General features: G+C 54.2%; 4 protein-coding genes across 8 annotated transcripts in view; 2 read left to right on the forward strand and 2 right to left on the reverse strand.

Moving 5' to 3' along the window:
- The window catches only part of TESK2 (testis associated actin remodelling kinase 2), a 127098-nt gene extending 125247 nt beyond the window's left edge, over nt 1-1851 (forward strand). The window contains exon 11 of the mRNA XM_026498225.4: nt 163-1851. Within this exon, the coding sequence (XP_026354010.3) occupies nt 163-887 (725 nt within the window). The 3' untranslated portion in view covers nt 888-1851. The remainder of the gene's footprint in view (nt 1-162) is intronic.
- Nucleotides 1760-5259, reverse strand: TOE1 (target of EGR1, exonuclease). The gene is made up of 8 exons (XM_026498227.4): nt 5172-5259; nt 4272-4414; nt 4142-4182; nt 3912-4008; nt 3630-3788; nt 3106-3365; nt 2745-2904; nt 1760-2663 (listed from the first exon to the last, which is right to left on the reverse strand). The coding sequence occupies exons 1-8, from the start codon at nt 5221-5223 to the stop codon at nt 2043-2045; spliced, it is 1533 nt and encodes a 510-aa protein (XP_026354012.3). The 5' UTR covers nt 5224-5259; the 3' UTR covers nt 1760-2042.
- On the forward strand, nt 5222-12640 carry MUTYH (mutY DNA glycosylase). Of its 5 annotated transcripts, none has more exons than XM_057310688.1 (18): nt 5540-5619; nt 8012-8138; nt 8237-8315; nt 8430-8550; nt 9096-9247; nt 9337-9376; nt 9498-9571; nt 9708-9749; nt 9825-9896; nt 9978-10091; nt 10176-10273; nt 10350-10494; nt 10574-10637; nt 10813-11004; nt 11103-11239; nt 11324-11476; nt 11672-11713; nt 12444-12640. In XM_057310688.1, exons 2-18 carry the CDS (start codon nt 8110-8112, stop codon nt 12573-12575), a joined length of 1686 nt encoding a protein of 561 aa, XP_057166671.1. In that variant the 5' UTR covers nt 5540-5619; nt 8012-8109; the 3' UTR covers nt 12576-12640. The 5 variants fall into 5 exon arrangements, with proteins under 5 accessions (XP_057166670.1, XP_026354005.3, XP_057166671.1 ...); XM_057310689.1 differs by having other exon boundaries at nt 5542-5619; nt 9099-9247; XM_057310690.1 differs by lacking the exon at nt 5540-5619 and having other exon boundaries at nt 8119-8138; nt 8237-8343.
- On the reverse strand, nt 12595-14908 carry HPDL (4-hydroxyphenylpyruvate dioxygenase like). The gene has a single exon (XM_026498228.4). It carries the CDS (start codon nt 14525-14527, stop codon nt 13412-13414), a length of 1116 nt encoding a protein of 371 aa, XP_026354013.3. The 5' UTR covers nt 14528-14908; the 3' UTR covers nt 12595-13411.
- Between the last annotated feature and the right edge of the window lie 3668 nt (nt 14909-18576).

Genomic DNA, 18576 nt, shown 5'->3' on the forward strand with positions numbered 1-18576 from the left:
CAGGGGATGATGGAAAAAGTACTGGACTCCAAGAATTATGACTTGGCATATTGCCTCCCTTGAGTTTGTTTTCTCATTGGTGAAATGCTTTGTGGCACAAGGTGCCGCTTCTGTTTGTTATGACTAGTGTGAGTAACCCTGATTTGACTCATTGTTTCTCAGGACTCTTGGAGAAAGGACCTGGGGTGAAGCGACTGAGCTCACTGGATGACAAGATCCCTCCCAAGTCCCCACGCCCAAGACGTACTATCTGGTTGTCTCGAAGCCAGTCAGACATCTTCTCCCGTAAGCCCCCACGTACAGTGAATGTCTTGGACCCGTACTACCGGCCACAACGAGATGGTGCTGCCCGCACCCCCAAAATCAACCCTTTCAGTGCTCGCCAGGACCTCAAGGGTGGCAAGATCAAGTTCTTTGACCTGCCCAGCAAGTCTGTCATCTCCCTGGTATTTGACCTGGATGCACCAGGGCCCGGAACTCTCCCTGTGGCTGACTGGCAGGAGCCCCTGGCGCCACCTGCTCGCCGGTGGCGTTCTTTGCCTGGTTCACCAGAGTTCTTGCATCGAGAGGCCTGTCCATTTGTGGGCCGAGAAGAATCACTATCTGATGGGCCCCCACCACGCCTCAGTAATCTCAAGTATAGAGTGAGAGAGATCCCGCCATTCCGAGCATCTGCCCTCCCAGCTGCTCTAGCCCATGAAGCCATGGACTGCTCCAGTGCCCAGGAAGAAAATGGTTTTGGGCCCAGGCCCCGGGGGGCCAGTCTGTGCCTTGCAGGTGCCTCTGAGGAAATGGAGGTAGAAGAAGAAAGGCCAAGAGGCTTGGCTCCAGTCCCTTTCTCTGTCTCAGGCACAGGCCTGAAAACCCAGGGCAAACAGGATGGGTGAGGGGGTTAGTCCTCAGCTCACCTTGGGGGTGGACCTACATTTGAAGCCACAGGGCCCCCTTGGTGCACAGCCACGACTCTTCCCTGCGGCCTACAGAGCAGGCAGGCCAGGCCAAGCCAGGCTCAATCTGGGGGCTCCAAGTGCCCAATGGCTGTGTATGAGAGGGGAGGCAGCAGTGAAAGGCCTTCCTAGTTAGGGCCAAAAGCTGATATGAAGCTTCTGAAATCCAGCAAGGAACTCTGGCTCCCACCTGACGTCATCCCAGTGCACGTCTCCAGACAGGACTAGAGGACTCCTAGTTCTAGTTTGAGCTGGCAGGCAGCTAATACCCCAGGTTCTTTTCCCACCCCAGGTCTGTCTTTTGCCCTTTCCTGGGTCACATAAGCTACTGGATGGAACCTGGAGCTAACCAGGAAGCCATAAAGGGCGTGGCTATTTCTCAGACCTGAACACCGGGGAGCTTCTTGCCAGGACGTCTTAAGACACTTGAATAATTGCTGTTTGCACTTACTGCATGGTCAGACCACATCACTACATTTCTATGCGAGGGGAGGGTGAGGCAGCGTGGTGGTCATGGCTCTTAGCTAACCTATTCAAAGATCTTTTCCAGTTGATTAATCTATTTTCATATTTATGAAGGAGTCTTAATGTTCTGCCCCATGAAACTTTCAACCCTGTGGTTGGGAGTGGGGCTGGTTTTGTAGGCCGCAGGGCCTGCTCTATGTATTTGTCAACGTGTGATACACCCAGTTGGTTCAATGGTTTATACATGGACCGATTTTCTTCCCTTCCTGCTATGGCTGGAGCTACGGGAACAGCCTGTCCTTACAGAGCCGCAATAAGAAATAACCAAAGATGAAGCTGGTCAAATATTTTCATAACTTGTTTCTGTTGATTTTTTGGTAATACTTTTTCCCAAGACACTTTCAGATTTAAAAATTAAATAAAGTCTGTGTTACAGGTGCTGGTCAGCCTCCTTACGTGTACGCTTGTTCCAAAGCCTTTAGGGTAAAGAAGAAGGTCCAGGCCAGGACCACCCCCCCGCCCCAAGTCTGTAGAAGGTGGGAGTAGACCATTCACAGGCTAGAGGGACCCAGACACCCCTGTTCACTCTCCGTTCTCTTCCTGGGCCTTGAGTGCTAGGCAGAGGTTGGGTCAGCTGCTGCCCCAAGCCAGCTTCATCTTCTGGTTGTGGGCTTTGGAGGATCGGGAGAACTGGCTCTTGGCTACTGTGAGGGGTACAGCTTTGCCACTCAGGTATACCTTGTTGTGGCACTCAGGTAGCCAGGGGCCAGAGCTACAGAGCTGGGGTCCTTGGCTCACTCCCACATAGGCCATCACGTAACCGGTCATAAAGGCATCAAAACCAGCCCGATGGAGTCCATCTCCAGGCACTGGGTGAGGACCGGCCTGACTCCCCAGCGCTTCGGAGGCAGCCGTATCAGCTGTTTCCGGCCCTGCTGCTTTAAGCCCCAGCTCCAAGTCATTTTTGTGACCTTGCTCCAAGCCAGGCTGGCTCCTAGTCTCATCCTCAGCCACCTCCTGCTCAATTTCTTCAGCCTTAAGGCCATCCCCACAGACCTGCTTCACGGGAGGACAATCCTCAGTTTCCTCAGAGGTCTGTTTCCCAGGCGGGCCCAGCAAAGCCCTCCGCCGTTTCTCCCTACGTCGCCGTCGTCGCCGCTTGTCCTCCACCACAGCCTCGTCGGTGTCAATGATAAGATCAATATCATGGGACCGAGGACACTGGGGTCCCAGGGGGCACCAACCATAGGCCTAGAGGGAGGAAAGAAGCTTAGAGAGGGGTTCCAGGCATCAGCACCTCCCTTCCCCCAAGAAATGGGTGGGTGCACTCACCGAAAAGTTGTCACAGACGCTGGTGGGATGAGGACGGTGGGCTGTAGGAGGCATGCAGCAGCGGTAGTCAATGTGGGCCCTCATGCTAGGAGGATAGCTGCAGAACTCCAGGGTAAGGTGTGGGCTGCCAGCTGCCCGCTGCTTCCCATTTTCCCGCTCGCTGAAACAGCGTGAGAGGGTATTGGTCCACCAGCTTATAAACTCCGTAGGAATAGGGTTTTTTGGGTCAGTTTTGCTTACTGCTGAATCCTCAGCACCTAACACAGTGCCTGGCACATGGTAGGCACTCAATAAATACGTTAAGTAAACGAAATAATCAGGCTTATACCACCCCTCCCCCCCGCCTTAAACAGTTCCTCACCATTTCCGGAAAGCATATTCTAGGTAGGAGGCCACGAAGCGCGTATGAAACTCAGCAGCATATTTGGTGTCATAAATGCCAGCTGGGAACATTTCACACAGGTCAGCAGTGAAGGTTCCCAAGCTCTCGGGCAGGTGCGCATAGAAGTTCTGGTACAGGAACACCAAGTCTATAAGACCATTGTGTAGGACCAGGGGCCGGCGGGCCCGAATTAGCTCCAGGAACAGCGTCCTCACCGACTGGCTCTGACTCTCATCGCCCTGGGTGGAAGGAAAGGGGTCGTCGGGAAGGACAGTCCCGTAGGGAGCCTCTCTTGCAGGACACTTATTCCAGGCACCCCTAACTGGAAAGCCCTCCCTCCCTGCCTTACCCAATGCTAGTTTTCTGTGGATCAGGCCTGTTTCCACAGCCCTGTCCCTAGTGATTTCCCATATTCTCTAAGAAGCAGATCCTCCCCCCGCACCCAGCCTCAGTTAGGAGGAAATGAAGTCACAGCAGGGGCAGTCTCAAGGCTGGAGGCCTACCTTGTCATTGCCCTTGTGGTACGGGATACCCTGAGCATACTGCCGGTTGAAGTTGAAGCCATGCTGTACCAAGAACTGCACGGACTTCGGTTCTATTACATACTCTTCCATACACAGCAGGGTCAGATTGAACACCTGAGCCAGGTAGCAGTGTTCACCCTGAGAGAGAAAGGATCTGCCACGTCAGAATTAGGGATAAAAACACCTCACACCCGATGTTCTTCAGGATCTCCACCCTCCTCCCCCCAACCACAGACAAGGAATAGGAAGATCAGTCTATACCTTGTCTGGCTGCTGCTTGAAGCAGGCAAGGCCCAGGGAGAGAACAGAACGGGTCCTGGCCGCATGACACACGGACTTGTAACGTTCCTCGATGCACCTTGGGGTCGGGTTTAGGGGGTGGCTGTGGCTGGGAGTTAGCCCTCAAACCACCCAGGACCGTGACTTCTACTCCAGGGATGAGGTCTGCCCCTCCTGCCAAGGCTGGCACTATGATCAGGGCTTATACTTACTGGTTCAGCAAACTCTTCCTGTCCCCAAGCCCACTCAGTTCCTGGGAGTGTGTAAAGAGAGAGTTTGGTGTCAGGTTCCCAGCACCAGCCCTTTCACAACTACCTGCCCTCCCCATTCGCCAACCCTCACCGTGTCCACAGCCACGAAGCTAGCGGTCTTTATGGCCAGCAGGAGGGATGGCCACATCTCCTTGAAGTTGTCACTCTGCACATCCACCACGGGCACCTGGACTACTAGCTCCTCCTCAGATTTTGTGCTTTTGCTGACACCGCCTGAGGGTAAGGAGAGGATGGATGGTAATGCTGGGGCAGTGGCCCAGGGAGCAGATACCAAGGTAAGCCGTGGCTGGGGGTGGAATGCTGGGGGGCAGTGGCCATTAAGGCAAGAAAAAGCACCTCTCTCCTCCAAGCCTTTGTATCACAGATGTTCTACACACAGGCCTTGGAGTGAACAGTGCTTAATTTGGGGAGAGAAAGCCGGCGCCTTCCAGTGGTTTCTGTGAGACACTGGGAAAATTACTTCTCCCCTTAGCATCACAATCTTTAGAAGAGGAAGGCTGGACTAGACGATCGGTGAGGTTCCTTCCCACATCCCGCAGGAAGTCCTTCTCAGGGCTTGAGGAATGCGACTCCTTTAATATCCCCCAAAGCTCCATAGTACTGTTCCCACGGGGCCCCAGTAGCCACAAGCGGCGGAAACAGGTCGCCCCAGAGCCGCATAAATAATTGCTCACACCCAAGCTCCCAGTATGTTCCACTTCCTTCGGACCCGCGCCACTTAACAGAACCCTGAGCTCTGGACTACACCTCCCGACACGCCCCTACCGGCCCCTACTGCTCCCAGCACGCCAAGCCGCTGCAGCCGGAGCCGCGGTGCCCACCGGGACTTGTAGTCTCCTCGTGGCTGCTTCAGAAGGCATAAGCTAGTCCTCTGAACCTTGAGATCAGTTTCTAGAGCCCAGAGCCCGAGGCCTTCCCCTCTCCGGAGCGCACAGGGTTTTAAGGCGGGAAACCCTGGAATGCCACTTACCGTCAGGGGCCGCTGGGGCTGGGGCTACGCCATCGCCACTGTCCGCGGCCATGACACGGCGCGCCCCTCGCCTAAGTAGTTGGCGGGTACGCGGGGCTTCCGCTTCTTATCCCTGCGCGGCTCCGGCGGTCGGGGACGGGGCGGGGCCTTGCCGTCCGAGTCGCCGAGTCGCCGACGGGTCGGACTTCCGTTCACACCTCCCGGGTCTGGCGCGGAGGAGGCGGCCTGGCGCGCGCGGGGACCTATGCGCTGGCGCCGTGCGGGGACCTATGCGCTGGCGCCGTGTGGGCCGGAGCCACGCCCCCTGGAGTGCGTCGGGAGCCGGGCGCGGGAGACCGAGCGGGAAGGTAATTCCTTCTCCGCGTTCTGCCGGCGGGAACGTGGGCGGCCGCTGTAGACGGTCTTCAGCCACGCGGCCCCGAGGTGGGGGTGGGGGTCCCCAGAGGAGGTGAGGCTACCCGGGCCAGCCTGGAGCGTGCTTGGGAGTTAGGCACAGACCGGGCAGTTAGGGGGAAAGAAGGATCTTCTGGGAAGAGGCAAATTCACAGGCGGGATGGAGACCTCACTTCCAGGAAGTGAAAAGGCTGGGAGGAGGATTCGAGACGAGCTGCCAGAGGGGTTAGAGCCACCGACTGGCAAGGAAGCCTTTGCAATAATCCAGGCCAGAGGTATACTTGACCTAGGGAGTGATTGCACTTGATTCTCCAGGTCTCCGGTTCCCATCCTCTCGACCCACCAAGAAAGCTCAACCCTTTCTCCTTGGTTGTTCACTGTTCCTAGTTCATCTTCAGCCTTTCTCTCTCCACTGAGCCTTTTCCATCATTATTTAGAAGTTTGGATTTCTCCCATTCTGAACAAAGAAAACCTCTTACTGTCGCTCATCTGGTTAATTAACTTAACAGTGCTTGTATATAACTTACCTAGCACTGTGCTCAGCTCAGGGGACTCTACAGTCAACAAAAGAGACTCAGTCCTTGCTCATGGAGTTTTGTAGTCATGTCAGGGAAGCCGCCACTGATCAAAGAAACAAATGTGAAATTATAATTAGTATAAGAGGAAAAATGGAGAATTACGTAAGAGGGTGAGACTAGGGGAGAGGGGCTGATTTGGACATTTAAGTCAAGACCTGAAAGAATGAGTAACTGTTAGGTGAAGCACAGGATAACAGCTGTCCAAACAGAGGGAAAGGATTGGGTGAGATTTCAAGGCCGACAGACACGTGGGGGATTGAAGCAACTATTTAGGCAGATGTGGCTGGAGCATAGTGAGTGAGGGGATGAGGCAGGTGGGGAATCTTTGGAGCCTACAAAACTATATTAAGAGGATTGGATTCTCAGAGCAATGGGTGTGACAGCCAAAGTCCTCCAGTGGCTCCCAAGGTACTTAGTGATCCTGTGCTCCCTACCTTCTTTACTTATTTGACCTCATCTACTACTCACCCTTTTCTCGGTCCCTTCTAACCACACTGGCTTCCTTATTATTCTGCAAACACACCAGGTACCTTCCTTAGGGCCATTGCTCTAGCTCCTTTTTTAGGATGCCTTTGGCTAATTCTTTCGATTGCCTTAAATCATTGGTCAAATACCACTTTAATAAGGCCCACCTTGATCATGTACTCTAAAATTGCAACATTCCAGGAGGTGCCTGGGTGGCTCAGTCGGTGAAGCATCTGCCTTCTGCTCAGGTTGTGATCCCAGGGTCCTGGGATGGAGGCGCACATGGGCTCCCTGCTCAGCAGGGAGTCTGCTTCTCCCTCTGCCTCTGCCCCCCTCCTTGTGCTTTCTTGCTCTGTCAAATAAATAAAATCTTAAAAAAAAAAAATTGCAGCATTCCATCACCACTCCTTATCCCTTCACCTACTCGACTTTTTCTCTTTATGTTAGTATTTATCACTTAACATCCTATATAATTTAATTTAATTATTGTTTGTCCCCCATTAGAATATAAGCTCTATGATGATAGGAACCTTTGGTGTTTTATTTACTGAAGTATTCCAAGTACTTAAAACTGCTTGGCATATAGGCACTGTATAAACATTTGGTCAGTGAATTAGTAGGAAGCCATTGAAGGTTTTAAGTAAGAAAATAACATGATCTTGTCTTAAAAGACTGCTTCACTGTTTGGAGAATAGATTGTAGAGTGACTTATCGAGTTAGTGAGTTTGGTGAAGGAAGTTTGGCTGTGAAGGGAAGGAGAGTGGGTTTTGTAAAAGGGATTGAGGAGCAGGACCTTGAGCTCAGCCAGTTTAGGAGAGATCGTTGTTTCATATCACGAGGGGAAGAAGGAGAATGCAGATAAGTACAGAGTGCAGTCAACGTGTGCATTCGTTTTTTTTCCTCTGAAGGAGGAAGCAAGCTCTTTTGATGAAAATGAGGTGATGAAGTCGGTTTCAGGGGAAGAGGTAGAACCAGGGGCTCAGCAGGGACTGTAGCACAGCACAGGAGTGCAGTCTCTGGATGCAGACCTTTTGGGTTTGGGTGGACAAGTTGCTTCATCTCTACAAGCCTCAATTTGCTCATAACTAAAAGGGAGGTGGTACTAGCATATGCCTAATGGAGTTGTCTGGAGATTGAGAAATTGGTAAAACATTTAGCATGGGGTCTGGCATACAGTAAGCCCTCACTGTTAGCTGTTCGAGAAAAGGGCACCAAAAGAACAGTAAGGGAGCAGTGAAGATCAACCAGAAACATTTCTCATTACCAGTGGGCAGCCAGCTTTGGTTTACTAGATCAAGATTAGGAATAAAAATAGCACATCCCCTCCCACCACCACCCCAACTTGCCATCTGCTCTCAGGGAAATCTCTTCCCATCTCTGATCCTTGGTTTCTCCTTTCTGTAGAGTGGCGGTTTGGGCTGCATGATGGCTCAAGGCTGTTTCGTGTGCTGCATCTCCACCAGATAAGCTTCCTCCCCGCCCTGTGCTTCTAGACACACCTAATGAACCCCTGTTCACACATACAGTCACGGTGAGCATCCAGGATACACAGGTGTAACCAGCCCAGCCCAGCCCTGGCCTCTTCTTTCGTGTGTCTCCGAGATGATGCTAATGTTGGTCTCTCTGAAGTCCCTTGCAGAAATTCAGCCCCACTGGTCATACCTCCGTGCCACAGCCAGCCAAGAGCCAACCCATGAGCATCTGGAGAGTGAGGAAAGCTAGACACCATAATGAGGGTTGTAGAGAGGGAGGTGGTTCTGTGCCCATTGGGGGGCCCCAAGATTCAGCCTCATTGTGACTACTTTGGGCCTTTTTCTTCTAGGCCATCATGAAGAAGCCACGAACAGCTGTGAGGAGTCGTCCCAGGAAGCAGGCATCCCGCCAGGAGGGAAGGGAGAAGCGTGTCCTCAGCAGCAGCCAGGTCAAGCCTCCTACCCCCAATGGTGAGGAGCTCCATCCTAGTCAGAGATGAAGGTGCTGGTTTCATTGGCCATGAAAGGGAGGGAGATTTGGGCTGGGAAGGGAGCACGGTATGTGTCAGGACCGCAAGGGACTAATTAAGGGTCTCATTCTGACTTTGCTGTACAATTTTGGGATAATTGCTCTGAATGGCTGCTTTTTTTTACCAGTGACTCTGTGCATTTCCTTCCTCCTGTGGCTTTCATGGGATCGAATGAGTTTATGAGCCTGAAAATGTTTCGTAAATGGGAAAGCCCTGCACACGTATACATTATGCTTGGCTGAAACTGTTGGGTTTTCATTGTGACCCAGAGTCAAAGGAGGCAGCGGTATCCCCCTGGGAACGTTAAGGCCGGAAATCTGGCTCAGATTACACACAGCTAGAGCATTCTGGTCTGACTCCAGGTCCAAAGCTTAAGCAAGGGGTTGGGGTGGGGGACGGCCTCAGTGGGAGCAGCCAGGCTGCAGTGCCCTGGTACCTGGTGCACAGCCTGTGCAGGAACGATGCCTGAGTTTCCTGGGGCCCCAGCAGGCCTGGCCAGGCGGCAGGAGGAGGTGGTGGTGCAGGCCTCTGTGTCCCCGTACCATCTGTTCAGAGGCACAGCTGAGGTCAGAGCCTTTCGGGAGAACCTACTGAGATGGTACGACCGAGAGAAGCGCGACCTACCCTGGAGAAGGCGGGTAAGCAGGCGAGGGCCAGGGACAGTGGGGTGGGAGGTGGGTACCCAGCTCTCTCCATACTAACTCTTTACCTGGAATTGCTTTGGCAGGCAGAGGGTGAGGTGGACCTGGACAGGCGGGCTTACGCGGGTGAGTGCGTGTCTTGAGAGCAGAGCTGCTGTGCCTGGACGCCCACTGGTCTGGGGTCTAGGGGCTGTGTGCTGGGAGCAGGGCAGCTCACAGTGCCCTCATGCCAATCCCTCTCCCCCAGTGTGGGTCTCAGAGGTCATGCTGCAGCAGACCCAGGTTGCCACGGTGATCGACTATTATACCCGATGGATGCAGGTGACTTCAGGGGAGGAAGGGGAGGGTCATGAGCCAGACCCCAGAGAGAGCCCAGCCTTTGGGGTCGGGCAGAGAAGGCTTCCTCCACCTCCCTCGACCGTGCTCTTACTTCTTTTTGATTGCCTTCGAGCTACAGAAGTGGCCAACGCTGCAGGATCTGGCCAGTGCTTCCCTGGAGGTAAGAGTCCCCCTGGGGTAGGGGGAGTGGGGACAACTGAGGACTGACCACTGGTCTCTCCCATCTCACCCACAGGGGGTGAACCAGCTCTGGGCAGGCCTGGGCTACTACTCTCGAGGCCGGCGGCTGCATGAGGGAGCCCGGAAGGTAAGGGGGTGACGGGGTGACAAGGGGGTGAGCCCCAGGGCATCAGGTGTCTCATAACCTAGAACCTGCCCCCCCAATCAGGTGGTAGAGGAGCTAGGGGGCCATGTGCCACGTACAGCAGAGACCCTGCAGCAGCTCCTGCCTGGCGTGGGGCGATACACAGCTGGAGCCATTGCCTCCATTGCCTTTGGACAGGTGAGCCCCTAGCCCGCCCCACTCGGTGTGTGCCCAGCCTCCTTCCTCTCAGAGTGGGCTGACTCCTGGATTCCTCTGTGCCAGGCAACTGGTGTGGTAGACGGGAATGTAGTACGGGTGCTATGCCGCGTCCGAGCCATTGGTGCGGATTCCAGCAGCGCCCTTGTCTCCCAGCATCTCTGGTAGGATATCGGGGTCATGGGGAGACCGGGAAGGGTGCCTCCAAAGTGTCTCTGGCTCAGCCACGTTCCCTTGTAGGAGCTTAGCCCAGCAGCTGGTAGACCCGGCGCGGCCCGGGGACTTGAACCAAGCAGCCATGGAGCTGGGGGCCACAGTGTGCACCCCGCAGCACCCGCGCTGCAGCCAGTGCCCCGTGCGGAGCCTGTGTCGGGCACACCAGAGGGTGAGCCATCTGGGGAAGGGGCAGGCAGGGGTCCTAGAGGGTGACCCCTGCCACATGACTTCTGCCTCATGCCTCTTAGGTGGAGCGGGAACAGCTCTTAGCCTCGCGGAGCCTGCCAGGCAGCCCTGATGTGGAGGAGTGCGGTGAGTGCCAGCCCCAGCCCTCTCCCGCACCGTCAGGGACCTGCTCGTGGAAGCCACCTTCCCATTTATCCTACAACCTGGTTAAGCCTCTGCAGAGCTGGGCCATGGCCTGCTCTCTGGGCTTGGCACCTAAGCTCACTGGGCCTGAAGGGCGCTTGGGGATCTCTCTTCCCAGCTCCCGGCTCGGGGCAGTGTCGGCTGTGCGCGCCTCCCTCAGAGCCCTGGGACCCGACCCTGGGAGTGACCAACTTCCCCAGGAAGGCCAGCCGCAGGCCCCCCAGGGAGGAGTGCTCTGCCACCTGTGTTCTGGAACAGCCCAGGGCCGTTGGGGGTCCTCGAATTCTGCTGGTGCAGAGGCCCAATTCAGGTACCTAGATCCTCGGAGCGGAGGGTGGTGGCAGGAGCGACAAGGGGGAAATGGAGTCAACAGCTAAGGCCTGGCCACACCCGGCTGCCCCGTCACAGGTTTGCTGGCGGGACTGTGGGAATTCCCGTCTGTGACCACAGAGCCCTCTGGGCAACGTCAGCGTCAGGCCCTGCTGCAGGAACTGCAGAGATGGGCTGGGCCCCTCCCAGCCACGCGCCTCCGGCATCTGGGGCAGGTGAGTGAGCAGTGGGAGAGGTAGGGTGACAGCTTTTGTGGGCACATCCACGGGCCTGTTTCAGCCCCTTGGCCCTCCCTCCAGGTGGTCCACACCTTCTCTCACATCAAACTGACATACGAAGTATACGGTCTGGCCCTGGAAGGGGAGACGCCGGTGACCACCACACCACCTGGCGCTCGCTGGCTGACCCGCGAGGAGTTTCACACTGCAGCTGTCTCCACCGCTATGAAAAAGGCACTATCTGTGTTGTCTTCGTTGTACTTTTTCGTGTTTCCTGCATGTTCTATGTGAACCTATTACCATGTAAACAGGGAAAAACAAAAGCATATTTTAAACGTGTGGGGGCATGAAGTTGAGGAGAGGCCACAGAGGTTTGGCTCTTTGGGGGAAGATGCCAGCCCTACTCTCTCGCCCTCTCTCCTTGGCTAGGTGTTCCGTGTGTACGAGGGCCGACGGCCAGGGGCCTGCAAGGTGAGTCTCTTGGCCCTCACCCAGCCGTCTTTCCCCAGGCCCGAATCCACGGGTTTTCAGTGAATTAAATGACACATGCTTGGGTGAACATTATCCACTCCAGATTTCGCCGTGGGGAGAGGAATGATAGTTTTTCCCTGGAGACCTTATAGCTTGAAGTCCAGGGTGGAGAGAGAATGAGAACAAATGATGGGGACAATAGGGCCACAGGTGTGTAAAATGCTTGTACTAGGTTTTGTAGCATATGAGGTGGAGAGCTTTTGGTTCTGTCTGGGAGGCAAGGATCAGGAAAGGCTGCTTAGAAGAAACAGGTGGTCATCTGGGTCAAAGAAGCGAATCATTATCTCCAGGTTTGGAAGGGGAATCCACAGTAAGAATGTTCTTACCAGGCCCAAGAGTAGGGTGAGAAAGGCTGGCGTAATGGGGTCTGCAGCGCTCAAGGGGCGGGACGCATTTGATTAGCAGAGCCTGCGCCAGCCGTTCAGGGCCATGAACAACACCAGGCCACTAAAGCATTTTTGGTGGAGAGAGGAGTCCGATTTGTATCTTAGGAAGACTGCCTTGGGCTGCCATTTAGAGTTGACTGAAGAGGTAGATACCGGAGACAGGTTGGAAGCCTTACAGCGTTTAGACTAGAACCTGAGCTTTTTATCAGTGGAGTGGAGAGGGGGCGGAAGGAGAGGACTCTCCGCTGCCCCCTTAGTGCCTCCTTCCTTTGGCTTCTGCACAGGGTTCCAAAAGATCCCCGGTGTCCACTCCGTCCAGCCGGAAAAAGCCCAGCCCGGGCCAGCAACTCCTGGATAGTTTCTTTCGGCCTCATATCCCAAGGGATGCACCCAGCCTCAACAGTACTGCCCAGTGACACCTCGGGCACCCGCCACTTCCTGAGAATCCAGTTTTTTAATAAAGTGCTTATTTTTATAGTCATTTTGGAGACTTTCCACCCCCTCCCTAGCCCACTCATTCTTCCCCTCGGAGGGACCCAGAAAGTGGTAAAATCCTGCTTGGTGCTGACTTCCACTGCCTGAGCTCCCAGCCAGCCCTGGGCAAATGGGGGTGGGTGTTCTGTCCAGAGTGATCTGTCCTCCCCGAACCCCCAGGAGAGAGGGAGAAAGCAGCTGCAGGGGGTCCCTGCCAGTGGCTGACACCCGACACCCTTGGGAGCAGCGGTATTCGGCTGGGCTCAGCACTGATCCAGCCCCTCCCCACCTGCAGAGGCTGCTCCCTAGGGAAAAGCAAAATGGGAGGATTTGTTCTATCTTAAATTCCTACCTAAAATACTAAATTTTTTTCTGTGTTGCTTCATATATAATGAAACAATACAGCAAATCAAGGGGTTAATAATCATAAAATGGGGGCGAGAGGGAGGGAAATGGGATCAGAGAAGGTCACAGAGATGGTTCAAAAGTATTGGTAAGTTCTATTTCCTAAATATGTAATTCCTTTATTATTCTTCATATCTTGCATATATATTAGTTATAGACTTATGTAAGAACATTTCATAGTTTTAAAAGAAAAAAAAAATCCCAGCTCTTTGGACCCCAGTGAGACCTTCAAGTTCTGGTAGGTACTCAAGAGATGGTGGCCATACCTGGCCCCTGGGGACAAAGCCCTTCACCCCCCAGCCTCTGCAGGTGTTTCTCAGTTCCAGCTGGCCCTGTGCTCCAGGACAGAGGGTGAACCCAGCCCCAACCTTCCTCAGGCTTCCCGGTCCCTGGCGGCTTGCTCCTGCACTGACTGCCACAGGGCCCGGATGTTGCCCTGGCCAAAGCCTGTGGCCCCCTGCCTCTGAATCAGCTCTAGGAAGAAGGTGTCCTCTGGAAAGAGGGACTTGGTGAAGACCTGAAGCAGAAACTTGCCTTCATCACCATCCAGCAGGATCCCCTGTTGGGCCAGCAGGCTAGGCTTGTGCCCAGCGGCTAGGATCTGCCTTTCCTTGCCCGGCTGCTGGTAGTATGACTCCGGAGGAGCCAGGAGCTGGCCCCCCGCCCCTGCTACCCCCTCAGTGGCTTCTACGATGTTCGGTGTGTAGAGCCCCACGTGCTGCAGTCCTGGTCCCCTGTGCCGGGCCAGGAACTGTGCTACCTGGTCCTGTCCACTAGAAGCCCCCGGTAGGGTCTCAGCCAGCACGAGGGTGGGTACAGCACTGCCTTGTGGGGTCTGCAGGGCAGTGAGCTTCAGTCCCCCTTGCCCAGATCCTGCTGTCACCTGGAGGCCCATCTCGGGATCCTCACCTGGACTCAGTGGCAGGTGGCGAAAGTCTAGACAGTCGTGGAACCAGCGCATCAGTGTCTGGGAGCTACCAGGGGTGCAGGCCAAGGTCAGGTGGTCCACGTGGCTGACCCAGCCGGGGCTGGCTGCAGAGGGCACAGGCTGGAATCCTGGGAGGAAAGGCCCTCGGAAGCCGGCACGCTCCAGGAGTGTCAGGCTGAGGTTGCCGGCGGGTGAGCGCACCACAGTGTAAGTGGCTGTGCCCTGCGTGTCCTTCACGCTAACCGGGGGCACCGGCATGCTGCAGCCCCGCGCGACCAACGCCCGGGCGGCGGCGCCCGCGTCCGCCACGTCGAAGCACAGGTTGGTGGCGCTGGGCACAGCATGACGTGGGTCCAAGCCGTACAGCGGCTCCCGCGGCCCTGCGCCCTCGTTCACCAAAAAGACCGCGTCGCCGCTGCGCAAGGCCAGCTGCCGCCAGCCTTCCGCTTCCCGCACCGCCAGGGCCTGGAAACCGAAGAGACGCTGCAGATCCTGGGTGAGGGACTGCCCCACGGGCACGTGGAAGGCAATGTGGCACAGACGACGGGCGTGCACGGCCATGGCGGTCCGGATGGTGACCCTGGCTCGTCCTTGTCCTAGGGCCGCTCACCTCTCTTTTCAGGACTCCCGGACTCTCCGTCCCAGGTTTGTCGTCGGAAGCCTGTGGAGTCCAGTTTTGCCCGCAGAGCGGTTCCTCACTCTTTTCCGAGGCGAAGTCACAGACCGACCCCCTCTGGGGCTCGCGGCTCTCCTGGCCACCCCCTCTCCAGGCCCGAGCTGCGTTGGGACCACCGGGTCTGCGCGGCGGGTGGCGAAAACCACGTGGAGCCAGAGCGAGGGTGGAGCCGGAGCGAGGGGGCGGTGCCAGTGGCTGCGGCTCACATTCTCCCCCTCCCACCCAGACCCTGTCGCCGAGGGTGCCCCGGGGACGCGGGACTGCCCTTTCCCAGAGCCTCTGGATGGGCCACGCCCTTGGGCCCTGAGCCCCCCTTCTCCCCGCCCTCGGAGATCACAATAGCTGCCTTCACTCGCTGCCAGGCGCGGCTTTCTCTCAGCCCCTAAACTTAGAGCAAAGGGAACCCACACTAGCTGGGGGAGGAGCCAGAATTCCTAACCCCCTCCACCTCCCGCCCCAAGCACGGAATTTCTTATCAATGTTATGTTTTAGCTTAAAAATTCTAGAGAACTTTGCCTTTGAGTAGTAATGTTCCTTTAAGACTTTAAAAAATATTAAAATGTTACAGGTTTTCTTTTCCTCCCCAAATTGGTCCAGAGAAACTGATGCTATAGGAAGATCCTACAAACCCCTTCTCGTTTCTGTCAGTCTCTCAGCTGCACCTATTTCTTTCTTCAACCCCGCTTCTCTCTCAACAATCTTTTGCTCACTGGTCCCAAGCAAGATTTGGAGAAAAAAACTGGTGGCTCAGGACCTGAAAGTTCCTCTCCCAGAACTCGCGCCTCTCAGGCCCCACCCCGCAACCCTCCTTCCCTCCAGGACCAGGCGGGTGATTATCAGCCGCTGTTTTTAAACATGACCTCTAGGTGTCACCCTCGGCCTCAGCTTAACCCGCCCCTCCCGCGCTCCTTCCCTGTCCCCTTCTCAGGGAGGCGGCGCCGGAAGCTCCCGCCTTTCTCGCCCTGCTCCTGCCCCGCCTCCACCTGATGCCGTTGCTCTCCTAGTCCGTGGAGGGCTTGACATTTTACAAAGGGTGGCCTGGAAGACGTCACAGAGAAGGTGACTTGTGTGTGTGTATGCGTGTGTGGTAAAATACACATAACATAGTAATATTTCCTTGTTAGCCATTTTTAAGTGCACAGTTCAGTGGTATTAAGTACATCCGTCACCATCATCTAGGGAAACTCTTTCCCTATCCCCCAGCTGAAACTCTGTCCTCATTAAAGAAGCCCCCGCCCTCCCCTCCCCCAACCCCTGGAGCCACCAGTCTACTTTTGACTGCTCTAGGAGCTTCATATACGTGAAATCATGCAGTATTTGTCTTTCTGCCCATCATTCCACCTTAAAAGGACTTAAGGTCACCAATGATGGCTCACGTTGTTCAGTGGACAATTTTCAGATCTCATCTCACCGCCTCTCAGAAATATTTTATGCAGTTGACCACCGTCTACTTTCTGAAATACTCTTGACCCCCTTTTCATACTCACTTGGTTTTCCTTTGGCCGGTTCTCTCTCCTCTGCCTCTGCCTGTTTTTAAGTGTTGGTGCTGCTCAGGGCTTCAGTTACCATCTCCTTGCTAGATAATCCCCATATTTATGTCCCCCTTCCTAATCTTTATTCTACTGCTTATTTGCCGTCTTGATTTGGATGTCCCACTGTCGCCTCAGATTGAACATGCCCAACATTGTCCCCCTTCTTCTCATGCTCCCATCTCAGCACCTGTCCCACTGTTCTCCAGTGGTCCAGTTGGAAACCTACATCATTTTTGAACCTTGCTGTTTCTCACCCCTCGCCTCCAATCACCGTGTCCCTGCCCTATTTCCGTAACATCTCTCAAACCATCACCTTCCTCTTCATCCCTCGGAACCACCCAAGTGCAGAGTCTCACTGTTTCTGCACCACCTGGACACTACTACTTGCCTGCCTGGCTTTAGGTTTACTACTGTCCTAGCCAGTCTCCACCTTGTGGCCAGAGTTAGCTTTGAAAAATGTAGATCTGATATATGTTACTGTCCTGAAGGTTTTACTTCACTAAATTCTGCTTGCCCTTAGGGTAAAGACAAAAAAATTTCCCCTAGCTGATTAGCTGCTGACAACCTTTCCAACTTTTGTTGTCACCACCCCTCCCCCCATACTGTAGTTTCTTGAAAGTTTCGTGCTTCTTCCCACTCAGAACTTTGGTATTTGCTGTTCCCTCCTGCCTAGAATACTTTCTTTCCCACTTGCCTTGACCTGGCTAACACTTTATCGATCAGTATGTTTCAGCTTAACTTGCTTGAGGATGTCTTCCAAGACCCCCAAGACACGTCCAGTGCCTCAATATTTATTAATGAACAAACTGAGGTCTCAAGGGGCTGGTGGGTGATTATCAGACTGCAGTTTTTAACATAACCTCTAGGTGTCACCCACGACCTCTGCTTAACAGGCACTTGGCTGGGAGCCCAGAGGAAGGACTGAGTAGGTGCTTACCTGGCCTTCCAGCTGGGAGAGGTTACCCGAAGCCCAGCTTCCTCTCTCAGGTCTGACAACTACTCCACCTGCTCTGGGTCAGCTGCCTTGATGGGGTGACCAACCATCCCAGTTTTCCCAAGACTGAATTTCCAGTGCTCCCAGGATGTGGAAATTTCAGTCCTTAACCTGCGACAATCCCAGGCAAACCATGATCAGAGGGGCCAAAACTTCCATGTCTGCATGAGACTAAGGTCTAGGCTAGCAGGAGAACTTAGCTATAACCCAGCCAAGCTCATCACAGCAACACCACTGGTGGGCTGAACTCGCAGCCCAGTGGTTGTAAGCATTTAGGGACAGAAAGTATATATACTTTTATTTTATTTTATTTTTAAGATTTTACTTATTTATTAGAGGGAGAGAGCTCAAGCACAATGGAGAGAGGGAGAGAGCAGGGGCAAGGGGAGAGGGAGAAGCAGACTCCCCGCTGAACAGGGAGCCCGATCTGGGGCTCAATCCCAGGACCCTGGGATCAGAAAGTATATATAGTTTTAATGAATGTAAAGAGACCCACCTATGTCTGACATTGGTTGAGTGCCACCGGGCATAACACACATATATATTGTGTCTAATCCTCACAGAAACCCAAAGAGTATAGAAGATAATTCCCCTTTTTGGAGATGAGAAAATAAGACTCAGAGAGGTTAAGTGACCAGCCTAAGTCACACAGCTGTTAAGTAAAATGGTGAAATTCAAACCTATGTCAGTCTGACTACAGAGCTCCTGCTATTTTCACTGAATCTACAGCCCGACCATTTCCCTCCTGCTCCTTCTTCATTTGGGAGTCCTGATTGTGTTTGTAGGAGGCCAGAGGCAGGTATAGGTTGAAGGGATTGAGGAAGAGGCCTGTGATCAGGGTGTGTGGGAGGTCCACATAGCATAGACAGCTCACCTGTCCACGGATAAGTGGGCTCTGCCATCTTGAACTAAGTATGGACATAGCCTGGGGATCTCTAAGGAGACCCCCATCATAGGCCATTGTCCTGACACCAAGTCGTGTCCTCACTGAGGAGCCAGGGTTGTGTTTCCTGGAGTCCAGGATGAAACCAGCCAGTTCTTATTTGATTGCAAGTGGGCATCTGGACATGGGAGAGGCACAGGGGAAGAGCCATCAGGAGCCAGCCATGAACTAGAAGGACAAGGGAGGGTAGAAGGATAGGTGGAATTTGTGACAAGGGTCATGCTAAGTACTGTGGCTTGCCCAAAGTTTGGGCTCAGTGAATGGTTGCAATTAATGATATAGATAGCCACTTCTCTTTCCCAGAGCTATTGTAGGACCGGGTTTTATTTTTGCCTAGGTGGTTCTTTAGCAATTGAGCTGCCTCTGAATACTCAACAAGAGTTGGTGTGTAGAATTATGAGCAGAGGACTGACTTTTTTGTGTAGAGGTATGGGCAAAGGCCTGACTGGGCTGGGCAATGGTCAG

This window comes from Ursus arctos, unplaced genomic scaffold, assembly GCF_023065955.2.
Source record: "Ursus arctos isolate Adak ecotype North America unplaced genomic scaffold, UrsArc2.0 scaffold_12, whole genome shotgun sequence".
Taxonomy (NCBI): domain Eukaryota; kingdom Metazoa; phylum Chordata; class Mammalia; order Carnivora; family Ursidae; genus Ursus; species Ursus arctos.